At 41.6% G+C, this 21,614-nt stretch overlaps 1 protein-coding gene across 1 annotated transcript in view; it reads left to right on the top strand.

Annotated features, from left to right (window-relative positions):
• The window catches only part of LOC126355417 (LIM domain only protein 3-like), a 1,043,148-nt gene extending 1,022,076 nt beyond the window's left edge, over positions 1-21,072 (top strand). Inside the window, exons 7-8 of the mRNA XM_050005721.1 lie at positions 13,330-13,467; positions 20,935-21,072. Of these exons, the coding sequence (XP_049861678.1) occupies positions 13,330-13,467; positions 20,935-21,072 (276 nt within the window). The remainder of the gene's footprint in view (positions 1-13,329; positions 13,468-20,934) is intronic.
• The last annotated feature ends 542 nt before the right edge of the window (positions 21,073-21,614 follow it).

The following is a 21,614-nucleotide window of genomic DNA, read 5'->3' as shown; positions in this document are numbered from 1 at the left end:
TCTCAGAAATTTCTTCCTCAAATTAAGTCCTATGTTTGATACTATTAAACTTCTCTTGGCTCGGAATGCCCTTTTTGCAAGTATTAGTTTGCTTTTGATGTGCTCTTTGCTCCGTCCGTCATAGGTTATTTTGCTGCCTAGGTAGTAAAATTCCTTAACTTCATCTACTGTGTGACCATCAAACTTGATGTTAACTTTCTCACTGTTCTCGCTGTTCTCATTTTTGCTACTTCTTATTACTTTCATGTTTCTTCGATTTACTCTCAGTCCACCTTCTGTACTGATTAGAGTATTCATTCCATTCAGCAGATCATGTAATTCTTCTTCACTTACAGTCAGCACAGCAATGACATCAGTGATCTTAGCATTGATACACTTTCGCAATGAATTTTAATCGGACTCTTGAACATTTCTTTCGTTTCCATCATTGCTTCTTCGATGTACAGATTGAATAGTAATCCGAGCAATTCGCTTTGGTCGTCCACTGTTATTAGTCCCTCCTAGCTCTTGTACATATTGTATATTACCTGTCTCTCCCTAAAGCTTACTCCTATTTTTCTCAGAATTTCTCAGAGCCTTGCACCATTTTTCATTGTCGAACGCTTTTACCCGGTCGATAAATCCTATGAACGTGTCTTGATTTTTCTTCAATCTTGTTTCCATTATCAATTGCAACGTCAGAATTGCTTCTCTGGTACCTTTGCTTTTCCTAAAGCCAAACTGGCCGTCATCTAACAAATCATCAATTTTCTTTCCATTCTTCTGTATATTATTCTTGTCAGCAGCTTGAGTTGTAAAGCTGATTGTGCGATAATCCTCGCACCTGTCGGCTCTTGCAGTCTTCGGAATTGTGTGGATGATGCTTTTTCCGAAAAGTCAGATGGTATGTCGCCAGACTCATACATTCTTCACATGAGCGTGAATAGTAGTTTATTGCCACTACCCGCAATGACTTTAGAAATTCTGATGGAATTTTAGCTATCCTTTCTGCCTTATTTGATCTTAAGTCTTCCAAAGCTCTCGTAAATTCTGATTCTAATACTGGATCCCCTACCTCTTCTAAATGAACTACTTCTTCTTCTATCAAATCAGACAAGTCTTTCCTCTCAAAGAGGCCTTCAGTGTAGTCTGTTCCCCTATCCACTCTCTCCTCTGCATTTCACAGTGGGATTCCCGTTGCACTATAATGTTACCACCCTTGTTTTTAATTTCTCCGAAGGTTTCTTTGACTTTCCTGTAAGCTGAGTCTGTCCTTCCGACAATCATTTCTTTTTCGATTTCTGCATATTCTTCATGGAGCCGTTTCGTCTTCGCAATTTCCTTCTTTGAACCTATGTTTTTCTTTCCAGTTTCTGTGATTGGCCTTTTTAGGGATGTCCATTCCTCTTTAATTCTACAGCCTACTTTGTTATTCCTTATTGCAGTATCTATAGCTTCTGAGATCTTCAATCGTATTTCATCACTCCTTAGTACTTTCATACTCCACTTCGTTTCGTATTGATTCTTCCTTACTAATCGCTTAAACGTCAGTCTACTCTTCATTACCACTACTTTGTCATCTGAGTTTATATCTGCTCCTGGGTACGCGTTACATTCCAGTATCTGATTTCGGAATCTCTTTCTGACCATGATGTAATCTAACTGAAACTTTCCCATATCTCCCGACCATTTCCAAGTACACCTCCTGCTCTTGTGATTTTTGAACAGAGTATTCGCTGTTACTAGCTGATATTTATTGCGGAACTAGGTTAGTGCTTCTCCTCACCTGTTGGGAACCACAGCTCTATACTAATCTGACCAGAAATCCTTGTCTTCTTTCAATTTCACTTCACCGACCCCTACTGCATCTAGATTATGCCTTTGCATTTCCGTTTTCAGATTTTCTAGCTTTCCTGTCACATTCAAGCTTCTGACTTTCCAGGGCCGACTCGTAGAACGTTATCCTTTCGTTCGTTATCCAATCTTTTTCTCATATCACCTCCCTCTTGCCAATCCACTCCCGGAGATCTGTATGGAGGCCTATTCCAGAATTTTTTGCCAATGGCGTGATTATCATGATACTTTTTCCGTTACAGGCCACATTTCCTGTGGATACACGTTATGTGTCTCTAATGCAGTGGTTTACATATTGCATTCTGCAGGCTCATGCCGTTGATCTTTTTGCTGATTCTTCCGCCTTTAGGGGCAGTTTCCTACTCCAGGGTCAAGTGAGTGCCCTGAAGCACTGTGTACGCGGAGCTGCGTTTCAACGTAAATCATATTAATGATGGACGTCTGTTTGGTAGTAGGTACTTCTTCATCATGCTACTTAGATGAAATACCACTGTAGAAATGGTACCGAGTCAACAGCGTGCGTTTACAGTCGCAATCCGAGGAAAAGGCTTCGATCGATTTTTCTGCTCACAGAGCTGCTTATTTGGCGCGATCCTATCGCGCCACCCCTCGATTCAGCCCTGACGGAATCGAAGGGTTCACAAGGGCCATGCTCAACTCCATGCAGAATCATAGCGGCCCCGTGCAAGTAGCGTCCAAGAGAATATACATGTTACCCACCTCGGAAGTGTCGGATGCAACAGACACAGCAAGGATATTGAGTCAGCACGCGGGCTTGTTTTTAGCTAGACTCGCATCCACTCGAATATCACATATCATGGACTCTTAACCCAGTGACAACTGTTGAGGCTTTCCTTGGCACAGCATTAAAGAGAAGGTCGCAAATAGTAGTCCAGTACTGAAAAAGGAGTGACACGACGCCGTTTTTCCAGGCGACTCGCCGCTCCACCTACAGCATCACGATGGACTTATACATGTGTGGAGGCTCCAGGGAAAACGGACATCTACTCAGCAAATAGTCTGCAATCTGAACAACAGCAGTTAAATTTATGACTGTGTCCTCCCGTGATAGGGAGTGTGTTCGACTGTTATCCTAGGTGGCACGTTGTACAGATCTGTCCTGCTCACGGATTGGCGAGAGCCGCTGAGACCGAGCCGTTCTAGGCGCTTCAGTCCAGAACCGCATGACTTCTGCGGTCGCAGGTTCGAGTCCTGCCCCGGGCATGGATGTCTGTGATGTTCTTAGGTTAGTTGGGCTTAAGTGGTTATAAGTTCTAGGGGACTGATGACCTCAGATGTTAAGTCCCATAGTGCTCAGAGCAATTTTTTTAAAATTTTTTTCTTTTTTTGTGATTGCCGAGAGACTATAAAGTCGCGGCTCACCAGACTCGACAACTGATGAAATCTGAAATACAGTTGAAGCAGCATGGAAATTTGTATCCGTATCTGTCATTCAGAATCAATTCGACTCGATGCTCAGCTGTTGCCACCATAGGTAGGAGCTCGGTGTACTTAATTTCGCCCTCCTTAGATCCCAACAATATGTTCAAATTTAATCATGTATTTTTCCTAGCCTAGTGAGTTATTTTTCCTTGTTGTTTATCCCGTCCAGTACAGTATCCTCTTTTTATTTTATTATTTAACTTTGTGACCCCATGCTCTTTCGATGTAAACTAAGGGGCAGGTGTCGTGCACGTCATCTGTCTGAGAATCGGATAAACTTTATCATGTGCGTTAACGTGTTATAAGTGTGTGCACATCATATTCTCTGACGCGAAATTTGGCGACCAGTCCATCATTTGCCTGAATAAGCGTGCAAACTCGCCTAAGAACACATCCACCAGGCTCATGTACCAGCCCACGGTCGTCGATCTGCCGTGTGTGTTCGATCCAGATCTGGCTCACCTTTCTGCCTCGCAAGTTCGCACACTTTTAGTTACGCTATACGAACAAGTAGAGTTTTCCCGCTGTTAATTTCGCAATTAGTACGACTTTGTTACTTGCTGTCCTTCCTGCTGCTGCAATTTTGAAGCCCAACAGTGCAGTTTCCTCACGCTGTTTAGGAAAAATCACGGAATACTTACGGGGTGACAATTATTGAACTATATGAAATAAAATCGTCGTAACTTCTGAACAGTTTGCGTTAGGACGCTCAAACTGTGAAGTTCAAAAATGGCTCTGAGCACTATGGAACTTAACTTCTGAGGTCATCATCCCTCTAGAACTTACAAATACTTAAACCTAACTAACCTAAGGACATCACACACATCCATGCCCGAGGCAGGATTCAAACCTGCGACCGTAGCGGTCGCGCAGTTCCAGACTGTAGCGCCTAGAACCGCTCGGCCAACCAGGAAACTGAAAAGTTGGCAGGGAGGCATGATGGGAGTTATTATGCGATGTATGGTTGTCTGAGCGTCAAAGCCAACTTTCATTTGGATGAGTTCGTCAATAAGCAAAATTGGCGTATTTGAGGGACTGACAATCCGCATTTCGCCATTGAGAAGTCTCTTCACCCTCAACGGGTGACTGTGCTGCGCAATGTCCAGTCAGGGAATAATCGGTACGATATCCCTTGGTGGAATGGTGGCTACCCAACGATACGTGAAGGTTTTGGAAAATGGTTTCATCACCAATATCCAAAGTCACACTGATTTTGACAAGATGTGGTTCATACACGACGGAGCTCGAGCCTGTCGAAGCAGGAGAATGACGTCCTTGAGGAGCACTTCGGGGATCGCATTCTGGCTCAAGGGTACCCAGAGGCCACCGGCATGAGCCTCGATTGGCCGCCATATTCTCCGTATCTTAACACATGTGACTCCTTTTTGTACGCCTATGTTAAGGACAAGGTGTACAGTAATAACCCCAAAACCAATGCTGAGCTGAAAACAGCCATTCAGGAGGTCATCGACAGCATCGGTGTTCCGACACTTCAGCAGGTCATGCATAATTTCGCTATTCCTCTGCGCCACATCATCGCCAATGTTGGCGAGCAGCCGGCGACGGTGGCCGAGCGGTTCTAAGCGCTACATTCTGGATCCGCGTGACCGCTACGGTCGCAGGTTCGAATCCTACCTCGGGCATGGATGTGTGTCATTAGGTTAGTTAGGTTTAAGTAGTTCTAAGTCTAGGGGACTGATGACCTTAGAAGTTAAGTCCCATAGTGCTCAGAACCATTTGAACTATTTTTGATAGCGGGCATATCGAACATCTCATAACCTAAACCCGAATATCTGTAGTGACGCTTTGTACTTTGAATAAATTGTGTGCGCTCTGTTGTCTGTAACTAATTTACGTTTTTTTTTGTATGGTTCAATAATTGTCACCCTGTAATTCCGAAAGGCCTTGCGATTGGGGGTGGGGAATTTGAAATGCATTTTCCCTCCCACTGAATGCGAGACCAGTTCCACTTCGCTAGGTCGCTTGTCGCAGGCATTTGTCTCCCGTTATTGAACACTCTGTGTCGACCTGATTCCCGGATGGGCGCCTTTCCGCCGCCGAGAACTCCATCAACCAATAGCCTCGATCGCTAGCTGCAGTTTTAAGACGTGTGTCATCTCCGCCCGACGCCCGGCGTCCACTCTGCTGATGGCGGTGGCCAGACGCCGCCGCCCCCCTCCACCCTACCGGCGTGGCCCCAGCCCTCTCGCCCGCTCCTCGTCCAGGGCAGGCCGGAAGGAAGGACTGCCGACCCTGCCGCTGCCGCTCGCCGGACATTCCTATTGCCCGGGGCGGCTCCGGCGCTCTCCAGCAAATCACGGCCCGGATTGATAGCCCGTTTTGACGTATTATCGGACGGCGGGATATTGGCCAATAAAAATGCCCGGCCCTCGCAATCGTGATCGCATTTCGCCGTATATTGAATGTACGTCTGAATGTTTTACGCTTCCTCCGCGGGGCGCCGTATTTTCCCCCTGACTCCGCTCTGGACGCTCTCTCCTCCTTCCAGCCGGAAACGGTGCTCCGGCTCCCCTGGAGTCCAGGCAACAAACGCTCAGTCCTTCCCGGCAAATATTGAACATTCGCAGCGGTACAAAAGGGCGCTGCCTCCTGAGCTTTTTATGCGTGTCATGCCTCCGACGTGAGTGGTTTGATGCGAACAATAAACAGCAATCAGTCGAATTCCATTATTTCATTCTGCGTACTAAAATGATGAAAGAAACATCCTTTATTGTATGATTATATGATAGCGGAACAAACACTGGTAGCAGTTACTTCTGTAAAATATCTGGGAGTATGCGTAGGAATGATATAAAGTGGAATGATCATATAAAATTAATTGTTGGTAAGGCGGATGCCAGGTTGAGATTCATTGGGAGAGTCCTTAGAAAATGTAGTCAATCAACAAAGGAGGTGACTTACAAAACAGTCGTTCGACCTATACTTGAGTATTGCTCATCAATGTGGGATCCGTACCAGATCGGGTTGACGGAGGAGATAGAGAAGATCCAAAGAAGAGCGGTGCATTTCGTCACAGGGTTATTTGGTAACCGTGATAGCGTTACGGAGACGTTTAGCAAACTCAAGTGGCAGACACTGCAAGAGAGGTGCTCTGCATCGCGGTGTAGCTTGCTGTCCAGGTTTTGAGAGGGTGCGTTTCTGGATGAGGTATCGAATATATTGCTTCCCCCTACTTATACCTCCCGAGGAGATGACGAATGTAAAATTAGGAGATTCGAGTGCGCACGGAGCCTTTCCGGCAGTCGTTCTTCCCGCGAACCATACGCGACTGGAACAGGAAAGGGAAGTAATGATAGTGGCACGTAAAGTGCCCTCCGCCACACACCGTTGGGTGGCTTGCAGAGTATAAATGTAGATGTATATTAGATTAAAATGTCTTCGCCGCGGATAAAGCATCCAAACCAGAACGAACCGAGGTTTTTATGTTTTTGTAGAGGCCAAGCTCAATTCCATATCTCGCTGTCAGCTTAAGGGGACCACACCGTGGTTCATGTCGAAAAAAATAGATTTTAGGTTTTCGTCATATTTCGATAGATTAAGGTTTTATCTAAGTACTCTGAAAAGGATTTTGCTGAAAAAAAATTTTTGGAGCATTTAAAGAGCATTTTCCTACCACGTGTGTTTATATGCCACGCCCACTTTTCTGTCACCCACTGTCAGCCCACCCAGTGTCAACTCTAGGCCATATCGAGATGCTATTATTAGCAAAACAGAATGTGTAGGCCATGTTCAAAAACGTTTGGGAACAAGACCGGACAGGGTCGGTTAACCAAAACGGAAGTAGAAAACTGGCCGGTATACAATGGGCAGGCAATTAGGAGAAATAAACAAAATCTCTAGGCAATAAAGAGAGATGTCTGGACCATATTCTTCCATAAGTCTCTACTGGTGATAAGTCATGTCATGGATTGTGTCTATCAGGATAAAATACGTGGTGCAAATACAATAGGGCTCAGGCAACTGGAGAATCTTATTCTCACCAGCATTCTCTTCCTGCTGCTGTTATTACAGCAGTCAAACCTATTTTCTGAGACTTGGCTCATTCTGATCTTCTAAGGAAATGTGTGCATGGGCAGACATGGAACCCAGATAAATGTTTCAACAGCGTAATTTGGAACCGCCTTCCTAAAACTATATTTGTAGGCGTGCATACAATGAAGCTAGGAGTTCACGATCCTGTTATTACATTCAATTGTGGTAATATTGGAAAGTGTTGAGTACTGAAAAAGCTGGGAATTAATCCTGGTGAAAATCTGACCACTGGGATGCAACATTGCGAAAAAATAAGGATAGCCGATGCAGACAGGTCTGTATCTAATATGGACAAGAAAGCACGGCAAACATCCAGGAAGGTGAAAAAGAAGCTGGAAGATCTGCTAGAGGCCAAAGAAGGGCCATCATACGCAGCAGGACAGTTTGAATTAACTGTTAATTTTCAGTACATATGCCCCATTACATCAGAAACTATCATAGATAAAAGAATGAACATAACATAAAAAGTCACCTCTGGTACTACATTAGGAAGTTCACAAAAATATTTTCTGCAGAAAAAACTTAATATTTTTTGTTAATAAATTTTAAAAAAGGTTTTTAAAAACTATAAAATGGATACAGTAAATTTTAGTACAGTTGACTCTAATCGCATCATGTAACATGCAGTAAAAATATTAAGATCCTGCATCAATTAGCTTTTTCAGATATGGGTCAAATACTTGCCTAAATTAACGTGGGTTAGATAGGCAGGGTGTGGTCCCCTTAATATAGAATTAACCGTTTCCAGATTTTTGAGAGAATGGAATCACAACCGGCTACGTTCGCTTAGGGATTTGTATTATGTCCCAGAAATATTTAATGCTTGACGTCGTTCAGGCAGATTGTAACACGGGACTCCTAGAAGCGTTATCAACCTGGTTCTTTCCTCTTAAGTCTTACTGAATTCTTCCTTCATCCTTCCTCCTGCGATTATTGGACGTAGCATGCAGTTACTGAACAACTGTACATAAGAGCATGAAGTTACTTTTCAGCATCTCAACTTTTGTTAATACTAAATTTAGTTTCGACAATAAGCTTTGTTCTATTTATGAACATCAGTATTGTAACACAGATCTGTAAGCTACACCAGTTAGGAGGTTTCACAAAGTTCAAAAGTGGCAATGACTGGCATGGCATTGTGCTTACAGAATCGTCACCCAACACTGACTAACGAAATACCGAACATAGAAGTTTGCATGTTTACAGCTGGCCACCGATAGGCACAAATGTTCGTAATTCAACTACCAGGCAGTAAGCTGTCTGCTGTTTTGCGCACGACTCCAGTCCATAGAAGCACGTATTACAGAAATTACAAAATTTTAGAATACAGCAGTATTATATTTTAGATATTGTCGTAAACGAATGTTAACACAAGAGACAGAAAATGTGAAAGATACAAGGATTCGATAGACCGTGAAGCCCACTAATTTCACTAAAAGCTGTACAATTAGAAAATGGCCAAATAATAGAGGTAAGTTTCAACGTACATGAGTTTCCCACAACTTTTCGAGATCGTGAGATTTTCGAACTCGAAAAATTAACACACAAACATATTATTTTAGTGATAGCAGATATTTTTGGTAACTGGAAAACTGGGCTGCAAAATTTGGAAAAGAATTACCTTTTAAGATACGAACATTCTGGAACACGCAATTTCTGAATACGAATGATTTTCGAAATATAAATTTTTTTGAAAAACTAAAACGCTTCTAGAAAATTGGAGAATAGGTGCTTTTAAATAAGTTACGTCAATACTGACACCAACTATTTTTAGCTATGTTGAATTTTGACGTAAAATTATGAAGTTTTCTTTTAGAAAATATCCCCATATGAATTAATTCGGTACTTTTGTATATGCATTATGTATGTATAGGGAAATATATTTAAGGAGTAGAATTGCAGTAAATAGAACTATCTCAAATGGTTCAAATGGCTCTGAGCACTATGGGACTCAATTTCTGAGGTCATCAGTCCCCTAGAACTTAGAACTATTTAAACCTAACTAACGTAAGGACATCACACACATCCATGCCCGAAGCAGGATTCGAACCTGCGACCGTAGTGCCTAGAATCATTCGGCCACTCCGGCCGGCGAACTATCTAACTTTGCTACATCTGACGCTCTTGTAACTGCAGAAATTACATATAAATTAAATGCGAATAATTACATATGCCTTAGCCACGATAAAATCAGATTTCTTAAATATCCTTAATGCACAGGGTGTAGCAAAAAAAGCCTTATAATATGGTCAGAGCAGCGTATTCGTCGTGGAATCAAGCCAAATTTCGCACATACCCACAGGTCGGAAATGCAACGTCTTAACCGATAGCAAATCACCGAAGAGAGCGCTGAAGTGTGTGCACTGAAATTAATTTGCCCTAGCTAAGAGCTATCGTACTACATAGCATTGTTACTTATTAAATTAATTGAAGAAAATAGTATCATCTTAAGAGTCAAAACCAAATGGTTCAAATGGCTCTGAGCACTGTGGGACTTAACATCTGAGATCATCAGTCCCCTAGAACTTAAAACTACTTAAACCTAACTAATCTAAGGACATTACACACATCCATGCCCGAGGCAGAATTCGAACCTGCGACCGTAGCGGTCGCGCGGTTTCATACTGAAGCGCCTAGAAGCGCTCGGCCACACCGGCCGGCAGTCAAATCCAGCGAACTTTTAATTCCTATCCATGGCTGCTTACGTTAGAAGCGAACTTTATGTCTATTGAGTAGAGCTTAACTATTAAATCGACTATAATAAAGTCCGCCTCGGTAGCTGCGCGTCCAGCTGTGTGTATTGTCTCGATTCCTGGCCGCATCAAAAATTTTTTCTTCGCTCGGAGACTTAGTGTTGTGTTGTTCTCACCCACATATCGTTATAACTGACATAGCTGTATGGGGACATCCCGAAAGCAGTTGAAGAAAAACTAATAAGGGTCGTAATTCCATTAATTTGTTAAGATAATGAACTGTCCTGCAAATGTGTTTATCGTGCCAGCCGCGGTGGTCTCGCGGTTCTAGGCGCGCAGTCCGAAACCGTGTAACTGCTACGGTCGCAGGTTCGAATCCTGCCTCGGGCATTGATGTGTGTGATGCCCTTAGGTTAGTTAGGTTTAAGTAGTTCTAAGTTCTAGGGGACTGACGACCACAGATGTTAAGTCCCATAGTGCTCAGAGCCATTTTTTTGTGTTTATCGTATGATTTTTTAAGCACAATATTATATAAAATACTAACAGCAGAGAATATATTTACAGACAGATTTAAATTTTTAATGTAATTAATTGTGTCGTTTGTTGCTGAGAGAAAATAGTTGAAACTTCCTCGATATACTCTGCTCGGACATTCTGTAACAACGTGGCGAACTGTTTGCCTGGCTGTTCCACAAACACATTTTGGAGATGGAGGCTTATCCCATCTATAAAGAGAACTTCTGCCACAATAGGTGCGTATCCTCCTAATCATTGTCTACATTCTGCGCGTTTGGTCAAAAGCAGGCGGTTTCTATCTTATACAGAGGAAGTTCAGGCAATGTGGAGGGCAAGCATCTGTCCAGTCTCGTTCCCATGTACTGCAAGGTAATCGACTTTTGTTACTGTAAAGCGCAATGTTACTAATGATGAAAGCTAAAAGCTACATATTTTAATACACAGACAGCATGAATGAACTTTTATTCCAAGAAATACAGCAAAGCAGTGATTGTAATTAAGACAACGGTGAAAAAGAAAATTGAAATTTAATTTTAAATGCTAGATATTGCTGCTTCCAACATCAGTACGTCGAAGAAACGATTGGCGGACTTTCTCGAAAACAACACACTAGCAGCTCATTTCATAACGTCGCACAGCTGGACCCATGCAGACACATCCACCGGACCAAGTTCCGCCCGCTCACCGCTGATTGGCTACCGTTGTCTGACCATAGTTCCATAACGGTGCATATGCGACCTAAGGTTATCCTGCTCGATTCGAAAGCGTCGTCTCGCAGGACTGAAAACGTTCGTCTGCTTGAAGCTAGTGATGTCACACCGTGGAATTCCACGTTCCATTGCATTGCGAAGCGTGGAAGGGAGAATCTGTCGTGTCAGACATCTTTCCTTTGTGGAGAGTAACGTCGCAAATGAGACGCAGCATCAGTTTTATGTCACGAGCACAACTTACGAGGCACCATATTATATTAGGACATACGGAGTTGACTCCGTGTTTGGTCGTTATTATGATATTGTAGAGGTTTTATGAATTTAAGCTATTTCAAAGCACCAGCACTTTGAGGGTCTCTAGAAATCTCGTCGTGTTAGTTACAAATTGTTATAATAAAATGACAGGCACCTACAAATCGGTAATGGGAGGCTTCCTGTATTTGATGCTTTTTATGTTGTAACTTGCGAGCTGTAGAAGTATACCGTCTCGGATTACGTCACAATGTTGATTTATCAAAAGCGCATCGTATTTGGTACAATTTATCATAGTTAAATATCAAATACTGGCATTGTTATTTACAGCCTTTAGACACTGCATACCGTGTAACCTATACAATGCTGTCGTGTTCAAGTTGTAGCGTAGTTGCTAGAGTTGTAAACCATGGCCGTGCCGGATGGTGGCCGAGCGGTTCGAGGCACCATGTCACGGACTGCGTGGCCTCTCTCGCCGGAGGTTCGAATCCTCCATCGGTGTGTCTGTTGTTCTTAACATAAGTTAGTTTAAGTAGTGTGTAAGACTAGCGACCGATGACCGCAGCAGTTTGGTCCCTTAGGAATTCACACACACACACGCGTAAACCATGTAGAGAAAGCTAGCAGATTCGTGACAAACCACCTCCAACTTTTTTTAAACTTTCGTTTCCTAAATGATTCTGCAACTTCTTTGTTAATTTAAGAGAAGTGTTATTTGCAATAGCCGATGTTATCTATCGGAAATAAGGTATTTGCTGCAATTCTTAATGCACAGGCTAAGCATTGGAATGTTATATCACTGGCCACATCAACGAGTCCAGGATCTTCTTCGCGATTTTCTCCGATCTTCTTCCATGATTACTGACAGAGTTAAAACAGCTGTCTGACGTGCATTCATTTTTGTAAACAAACTGTATGACTAGCGCCAGATGCGGCCGACAGCTGCCACGAGAGAGCGCTGTTGTCGCAAATCACGATAAGGAACACGTTCCGTTTCAGAGCGTTCCGTTTCGCCGTAAAATAGACACATTTTTGTCTGTTTTTATTTGAGTTCCTTAAGAAAGCTGTCGGTAGTGGAACCAAGATGCACCGGGAGACGGTGACTGTTGTTTGTGGAGTTAATACATAAATATTAATAACTGACTGTTACCTTTGGATGAGCCTGTGTAGTGTTCATATGATAAGTAATGATGAGTAAGCAAGCTACTGTATGTGCAGTAGTGTGAGCTGCCCTGACATGTGTGCATGTTCATGTAAGCATGGCTCGTTATGTGTGCTCGATCCACTCTCTCCCCTCTCTCAATGCACAAGGTAGCTGTAAGCACAGCGTTGGTGCTGAGTGGTCGGTGCAGATGTTCAGGAGCGCACACAGGTGTATCAGCTATCGAAGTAGCTAACAATGAAAAATTATGCACATTATGCACCAAATTTAATGATTGTTAACGTATATTATGTTCAGTAATCTAAGAAAGATCTTTCATTTCCTATTTCACCCCGTTACAGTATGAGTCTCCCCACCACAAATTGGCCTACGTTCTTTCTCAGGATTCATCAAAATCGAGTAAGCTAGTCAGTAGCAAAAAAGTAACAGACGAACAGACTGTCGCTATAATACTAATATTGATTATACTAAAAGTTGTTGGTTACCCAATTATTTCTGAAGAAGATATTATTGTCCAATGCATCCAACCTACGAAGTAGCATAACGAAATAGTGGTACTTGAAACGTAAGAATCACCCCACTGTGCATTCTGTGACTACCTACTGTGATATTGAGTAGTAGTTCAGTTAGTAAGGGCACCGAAGTGACGGCTGTGTGTTTGTGGCAGCCGCCGACGACGGGCGCCGGGGGCGGCCACCTGGGGCGGTCGGGGGTGCTGCCCGTGGTGGGCGGCGCGCTGCCGCCCCTCTGCGGCCTGCCGGGCGCCAACGGAGACCTGGACCGGCGCGCAGCCGCCGCCGCCGCAGCAGCAGCAGCCGCGGGCGCCGCCGACGCCGGCAGTGGGGGCGGCGGGGGTGGGGGCGGCGCCGCCCACGCCACTTCCAACGGCTTCCTGCCGCCCGCCGGCGACCCGCTCGCCTTCGACTCCAAGTGAGGGGGCCGCTGAGCGAGGACGCGGACCCGCTCGCATCCGAAACGTCCACTCCGTCACCCGTCTTCTCGCGCGCCCTCGGAGTTGCGTTCCACGTAAGACTGCACACGTCTAGTGTCGCCCAGGCACTTCGATCTTTCATCGAATGCTTCGATCAGAATTACTGACAGAGTTTCCATAGCGTACGGCTACGACGCCGTCACTTGTATTCTCAGCGATAATCGTTCTCGAGACTTCCTCCACACGAGTAAATCATAAATAGGAAGCTTTACAACTACTTTCTGCACGTCTCTTCAGGTTAGATGGTGCGCCAAGTAAACCACTTTGCTATAACTCCTTTTCTCAGTTTTACTGTACTATTTCTTTATGTAGAAGAAATCCTTGGCTTTATTACGTTGATAATTTTCGAGTTACGTCCATCTATGTACAACTAAATAGAAACGATTTTATATTAGCACGTTTGTTCCGCCTTTACTCTTTGAAAAGACATCATCTGCCGGCTGAAATGTTTACGTACTTATGCCTATACCATTTTGCTACACACGCTAAGCACGATACATACATTCATTCTGGCAGTTTTTCACGTCCTATAGCCCCCCCCCTTTTTTTTTTTTTTTTTTTTTTTTTTTTTTTTTTTTTTTTGTCAGTCTACTGACTGGTTTGATGCGGCCCACCACGAATTCCTTTTCTGTGCTAACCTCTTCATCTCAGAGTAGCACTTGCAACCTACGTCCTCAATTATTTGCTTGACATATTCCAATCTCTGTCTATAGGATAGTAATGGTCAAAATTTTTGCATACAAAAATTGTAGGGGCTGCTCTACATGTGTGTTTGGTTTCGTTCGTTTTATGGTTTTAAAGGGTCTTCTTTTTTAATCTACCGAATGTCATTTGCACAGCACACTTAGCACATGAGCATACGTTTTCTGGATGCTCTGTTTTCAATGTTGTTGCCAACATTCGAATGTGTTTTTGCGATATATATGGTGTGTGTGTGCGCGCAAAATTCGAATGTGTTTTTGTGATATATATGGTGTGTGTGTGTGTGTGTTGGTATATATTTATGTACAGTTCGGTCCTCATATGTACACTTGCACATTTTTTTAAATTATTATTTCAATTCTTTTATGAGATTTAGCAGAGATATGATGTTGGTATGTGTCTGGTCGTTTATTTCCTGTTCGACAACCAACCAGGCACACATAAACACCAACTCCCTGCTAAATCTGTTAAATGAAACGATATAACAAATATAAAAACTACAGGTATACAGACCGAACTATACTGAATTATATAACAACTCGAGCACATACTATCTCTTCCTCTCACGCAAACACACACACACACACACACACACACACACACACACACACACACACACACCCTCTTCCATACGCCACATATATCAGAAAGACACATTCGATAACTGACAACAACATTCAAACCAGAATATGACGAAAAGCGTCTTCACATACCGAGCACTGAGCTAGTGACATTCGATGGACAGATAGCAAAAATTAGCTTTGAAACCAGCAAACCGAGGAGACCAGAGTAAACAAATTTGACGTTTATTAATCTTTAGAACGTCAGATAGTGCCTGAACTGTTCCCACGTAAATGTGATTTATTGCGTAGACATAAGTGTGGGTATATTCCAGTCCACCGATGTCACCTTTCAAAATGTAAAGGCGAAACGAGCTTGGCAATGTTCAGTTAATTTTATTCAGTTGCACATAGACGGACCTAACCATAAAATTATCAACTTAATATTACATCCAATTGAGGACGATAGACAAACGTAAAGAAGTGTTGGACGGTCAATACACAAAGAAATGTACAGTCTTTAGGCAAATAAAGACACTGTGGCAATATTTAAGCCTTCCATCGTCACTGGGAATGCAGTAGAATGTTTAATTAGGAATAACAGTAATCTGCCTCAAACAGTAATTAAAATGTCATTTCTTGTACTACGATTTATTTCGTGGGTTTTAGCACCATCATCATGAGATGCATCTGACACGTACAAACTGAATCTATGTGCGATATATTCTCGTCATGATCACGTGTTTTTCACCTGAATTGTGTCCTTCAGTAACGTTAGATTGTGAAACGAAGGACCCACAGCACCACTCACCAAGTGACACTCCAAGAGGATGTTTGCAAGACAAGCTTGATACCATGCTTTACCAGTGACCCTGAATGTGTGGTGCCTTGGGTCTCCGGTGTGACAGTGCAAGCTACTGAAGGACAACTGATATCATTGTGACAGGGTCCTAGGAAGAACATACCGCACATTGATCCGATGTATATTTTTCACGCACATCTGATAAAAGAGGCTAGAAGCGTAAATATCTATCATGGTATACTAATATGGAGACCATTTCACTGCAATCTGAGGCAGTTTTTTTTCCAAGTTACTGGTGCAACATCCTTATATCACTACACACTGCAAACCCAGCTCTCAACTGCAGCTGTCACGTACACAGTAAACTCAACAAAAATCACCCGAATGCCACATGACTGACCAAGAGACACTGCAGGTGTTGTGACCTTGAATGGATTTCCGGTTTTCTTTAGTGCTTGATCCATGCCATAATCTGCAAGCACTGCCATGATTAAGTGAAAATGTGAAGTAATAAGTCATATCCTTCATCCTTTCTGTCAAAGTATTTAATATTTCGTGTGATTTGTATCATACGCCTCTCAACTGCCACGTTTAAGAGAATTACTTTGTGTTACCTACCTTTTCTACTGACGTCTCGTGTTAAAATACACCGAAGAGCCAAAATGTAAACCAGACACTTTTTTCTCCACATGTCATCAATTCATTCAGACCTCGTTAAACCCCCTAGCTTTAATTAACATTAATGGTGTCTGATTTTAGGATTGACTACTAGTCTATTATAAATAGTCCATGTCTACTGAAACTATCCACTGGAGTGGTTTTACAACATGTTCTTCCTAATACCTTTGTACATTGTTACCATAGTATATACCATTACAGGTGTATTGATTACCTCAACAAAAATTATAAAATACTCAGTAGTGTTACCGAAGGCGGTTATGTAAGTAGGTACTGTCGTTAATTGCTCGAACTGGCTGGTGGACGAAGCTCAGCGTTCATTGTGAACTGTATTTTTACTGATGAGGTGACCTCAGTTTTCCTAGACACGACGATAGAACAAATATGTATACGAAAATGTAATATTTAACGCAGCGAGAGTTCCGTACTGCAATTCAGTCTTACCTATCGATGTATACAGAATTACGAATTGCAACATTATCTATGTCATAGAAGATAGATTTTATTTATTTATAGCCTACGATAAGCGATTTTCTGGTGATTTGTCTGCTTGGGTGACAATTACGATTTGACGATGACACAGACTGACGTGCTACCTGCACAGTCCTTATTACCAAGCAGATGATCCAAGCTGTTCCTCGCCTGTGTGAAGTACGTTAGTGGACCGATGTAAACCGTAGCACATTGGAACATGGAAAAGGTGCAATAACTGTAGTTTGGTGTCGCATTATTTATTAGATTAAGCACTGCGCGAAACGGGCGCCTTATGCTTGCAGTGTTTGCAATGGACTGTCTTTACAAAATATAATTGTATCCTATTCCAAGTAGTGAAGATGTAAATAATGTTGAGGATGTTTTAGTTTATCTTTAGTTAGTGACTGAGAAAATGTAATGACTGTTAAATTTCTTGAGTTTATATTTTGTTGCTAAATAACGAGCTTTCTTTTTCTTTCTTGTTCGAAGTATAGTGAAAGTGTGGCGGAAGGATTGCTGTTTGGATTTTTTTCGTACCAACTAGTGCCAGTTCTTGTGACTGGCGTACATAATTTCTGCAGTTACTAGAGAGTTTTCATACAATAATTTATTATATGTCACGCAAGTGGAAGAGTTCTCTTAGTGTCTTATGTGTAAATATTGTTACCAAAGACTTTAGTAAGAGTTCATTCGATGTAACTATATAAACTGAAAGTCATCAATAAAGACAGAAAATATATGGTTATTAACTGATGTTTTATTTTTGAAATCCTTTCCTTCCATGACTTGATTCTTCTTCCCAAGAACTGAACAATGTTACTCAAACTGTAGTGTTGTTAGTGGTATGGTGCTAGATCAAATAAATTGATAGTGTTTCTAATATTTCGTTTACAATAAAATCAAACACTGAAAATAACAAAAAGTTCTAGCTCATTATCCTTCCAGGCAGACAGTAAAAAAACACTCAGAATAATGAGGGTAAAGCCAGTAAAATATGAAGAACAACTTCAACTGTTAGCCGGTGTAAAATACAACAGAATAAAGTAACAGTGATTAACTAAGCACCTTCACGATGACCAGTGTATCTGAATACAATTTGAAAACAGTTACATTTAGTAGACATAAGCAAAATTTTAAAAAGTAGCCTTCAGCAACTAGCCTTGACAACATTAAATTACCAAAAAAAAAGGAAAATCAGGATTTAATTATCCCGTTCAGGTGCTCGAAACGGTTCAAAAAAGCTACCAAAACTCAGAAAGCAGCTCTCGAAAAGAAACCTTTACGAAGCAAGGCTCTCTGTAGAGCAACGTTCCCAGGTTAAAAATTCCTAACGATGTAAAGGCCCGTAAACAGTAAGAGGCTCTCTAAAACACACCAACAGTATTTAATATTTTAAAAATTACTTTGACAAGCACATAGAATTAGACCTGATTTAAAAATACACAAAGAAGATCAAATACATGGTCTTCAGACAGTAAAGAGGGAAAGGATACACCTTAGAGCAATCACCACACCGCCACAAGCGTGGGAGGCCACAGGAATCAAAATATAAATGCCAGCTAACGCCGCCAAAGTGGCTCAGATCAGGTAGGTAGCCAAGTAATAAAAATATGAGAAATAGTTCTGTAGGTGCCACCGGCCTCACGGAATTTTATATACAATATAAATACAAATAAAATGGATTACACACGGATTGCGTTCCCTTACCAGCATACTGCATGTATACTGACAAGGCAACCGTCGGCCAAATGTGAGGCAGAAGTTTATAAAAATTTAACAAGAAATAAGACACTTGCTTATTAAAGGAACAGTGGATAATCAATTAGCCCACACAGGTAGGGACCGAACAATATTACAGCGCAATGTCTCGTGATAACCAGGACGGCGAAACATTAAGGCAAAACACAGAACTCCAGAATCACACTTCCGTCACCCGATAGCTGAAAAGCAGAAGAGCATCGCAGTTTCCGCCTTGTTCTTGGATTAAATTAAAACCGCCCCAAACGTCCTGTCCACCAGGCAAGGCAGCGGATTCAAGGGCTCGGACTCCAACCCGAGACTTACAGCTCCCCAAGCAGGAACGAAACAGTCATTTCCAACAGCTTTGCCCACATCAACAACAATCAACGCATCAGCCTCGATACTGCACATGGACTCAACGCCCGAAGCCAGTCCCACCGCCTTTGCCCGGAGCCTTCAGCAAAACTACGCCCACAGGTAAGGTACTATACTGGCTGCTCAATCATGTACCTTTAGTAGCTCATGCCATGTGGCATGTAGGGGTCAAAGTACAAATAGGAATGTTCAGTGAGAAGACACGCCCACTTTCCCCTCCCACTCCTTTCCCCTGTTCTATCTATAGCCAGTATTATAACAATACAACAAATGAAAAAGTCCAAGATGGTGGAAATTAGCCAGTTGTGTTAGTGGTACATTTAATACCCCTCCTCTTTCCAACTAGTAAGTGAACGATAGTCATTATTTCCGTAATAGTGCCGTATCTCTGATAAAATATTAAAACAGTGTGTGAAAATGGTGTCAAATTACGTTTTCTGTGAAAGACATTTTATGTACACATAACGCTACGCCGCTTCCTCTCTCCCCTCTCAAAAAATTCAAGATTATTGAAATGGACCAACTGCACTTTATAGCCCCTCCCTCTCCTCTTTCCACCCAATCAGGGCGTAGTATTAAAATAATATGTAAAAATGACGCCAAATATGCAGAAAAATTATGTAACTCAACTTCAGAATCAAAGATGTGCTTTACTTCCGTGAAAGTCAAAGATGTTTCTTATTTCTGCCTTGTATTTAATGAGCACAAAAATATTATTATTATCATCCGTATCAATGGTATCAAGTAACATTATTTCCATGAAAGTCAAAGATGATTGTGTACATAAACGTACCACTAGCGTAGTATTAAAACGATTCTAATGTCAAAGATATTGTAATGGCACATAGACACATACACACACAACACACATACATCAAAAATTTTGTACTACTTAGGCATATGTGATCTCTTTCATGCAAACTGATAACTTCTCTCTGTGTTTTATATGTCAAATATTGTACTCCTTAGACACGAATATGCAATCTCTCTTACAAAAAAATCATTTTTTTTCTCTCTCACACACTCTCAACTTGTGTCAAATTACCCATCATATTGTTATCAACTTGCTTAAAAGGCGTGTCAGATCCCACCAAACTGTTACAAACGTTTTTGTAAACTTATGAATAAAAAACTTTTTTATGTAGTGTTTTTGACATACTATGTTCTTTTCATATATTTACATTATTTTTAGTTTTATAAGTATTTATTATACTCATATTATGTTTTATAAGTCTTCAAAAAACAACAGAATCATAATTTTTCAAGTATTTACGTTATTTATGGGTATTACGTTATTTGCAACCATCGTTCGAAGGGTGCTGTATATACTTTATTGAGAAATATATGACGTTCGTCTTCCCGTGCACATAAAGAAATTTATGTTTTCTTATGGTCGATAGACTCATTTGTAATGGTCAATGGCTTGCCTATTTACGAAAGATTGTTTTATAGCTTTTACTTTTTGCATTATGTGCCCAGGCTTGGTCTCAAGATATATATCTGTGCACAGGCCCAAAAATTCTGCAATAAACTGACACTTCAGTAACCCAACCACTTTATTATTCAGCAACAGAATATCGTGTACTCGTATGTTATTCCCTGAAAATCCCGAATCAAACGTCGTATTCACCTCACTCCAAATATCCTCAATGATATGAGGCTCCCAGTGTCAATGTGGAATAGTTTTACACAGTTTCATGGAAATTTGTTCAAAATATATCCGTAATGGAAACTAAAAAGGAGAGATTTGAAAATATTTAAAATTGCCTATCCAACTGTCACTTGTTTATCTAAGACACCGCCAAACCTGTTCAGTTCGATGGTGACTACAGTTTCGTTAAAAATAATACTTTTTTGGAAATTTGGCTTCACGGTTAATTAAACTGCCCTAAATTGAGCTTCCTATGATGAGACATTAAATTAGCAACATATCGTTTACTCATTTTGCAGAGTTTTGCCGAATACGGAAATATTCATGAGGTTGAAGAAATTCTTCTCAAGCCCAGTGAATGCACTTATGCAATTTTGTGCATTAATCTCAGTATATGGCTTCATCAGGGAGCTTACCTAAACAATAACGGCCAGTGAATCTTTTTAACACCAATTTATTTTGTAAACATTGTTTTAAATTTCTATAGTGACTGACATATAAGGTCGAAAACAGTTTGTTTAGTTTCTCGTTGTTTGATGGTAGGGCCATTTTTCTGAAATGTAAATGTGAATCAAAACAACGAAATAATTTAGTGTATTCAAACGCTGCTTTCTATGTTTGAATCTCTTGGTACGTCCAACCACCACAAACCTTTTGACGCCGTGAAAGAAGCTGTTCAAAATTAGAAACGGGGTAATGTCTCAACATCATCCAGCTGTATAAGCTATTCACATCGAGGTAAATTACGTAAGGTTGGTCCGTTTTTTCCATCATATATTTCCATGAATCTGTATCAAAGCCGGCCGTTGTAGCCCAACGGTTCTAGGCGCTTCAGTCCGGAACAACGCGGCTGCTGTGGTCGCAGGCTCGAATCCTGTCTCGGGCATGGATGTGTGTGATGTCCTTAGGTTGTTTAGGTTTACGTAGTTCTAAGTCCAGGGGACTGATGACCTCAGATGTTAAGTCCCATAGTTCTTAG

Source organism: Schistocerca gregaria, chromosome 3 (genome assembly GCF_023897955.1).
Source record: "Schistocerca gregaria isolate iqSchGreg1 chromosome 3, iqSchGreg1.2, whole genome shotgun sequence".
In the NCBI taxonomy this organism is placed as follows: Eukaryota; Metazoa; Arthropoda; class Insecta; order Orthoptera; family Acrididae; genus Schistocerca; species Schistocerca gregaria.
This window is presented reverse-complemented; position numbering and strand designations above follow the sequence as displayed.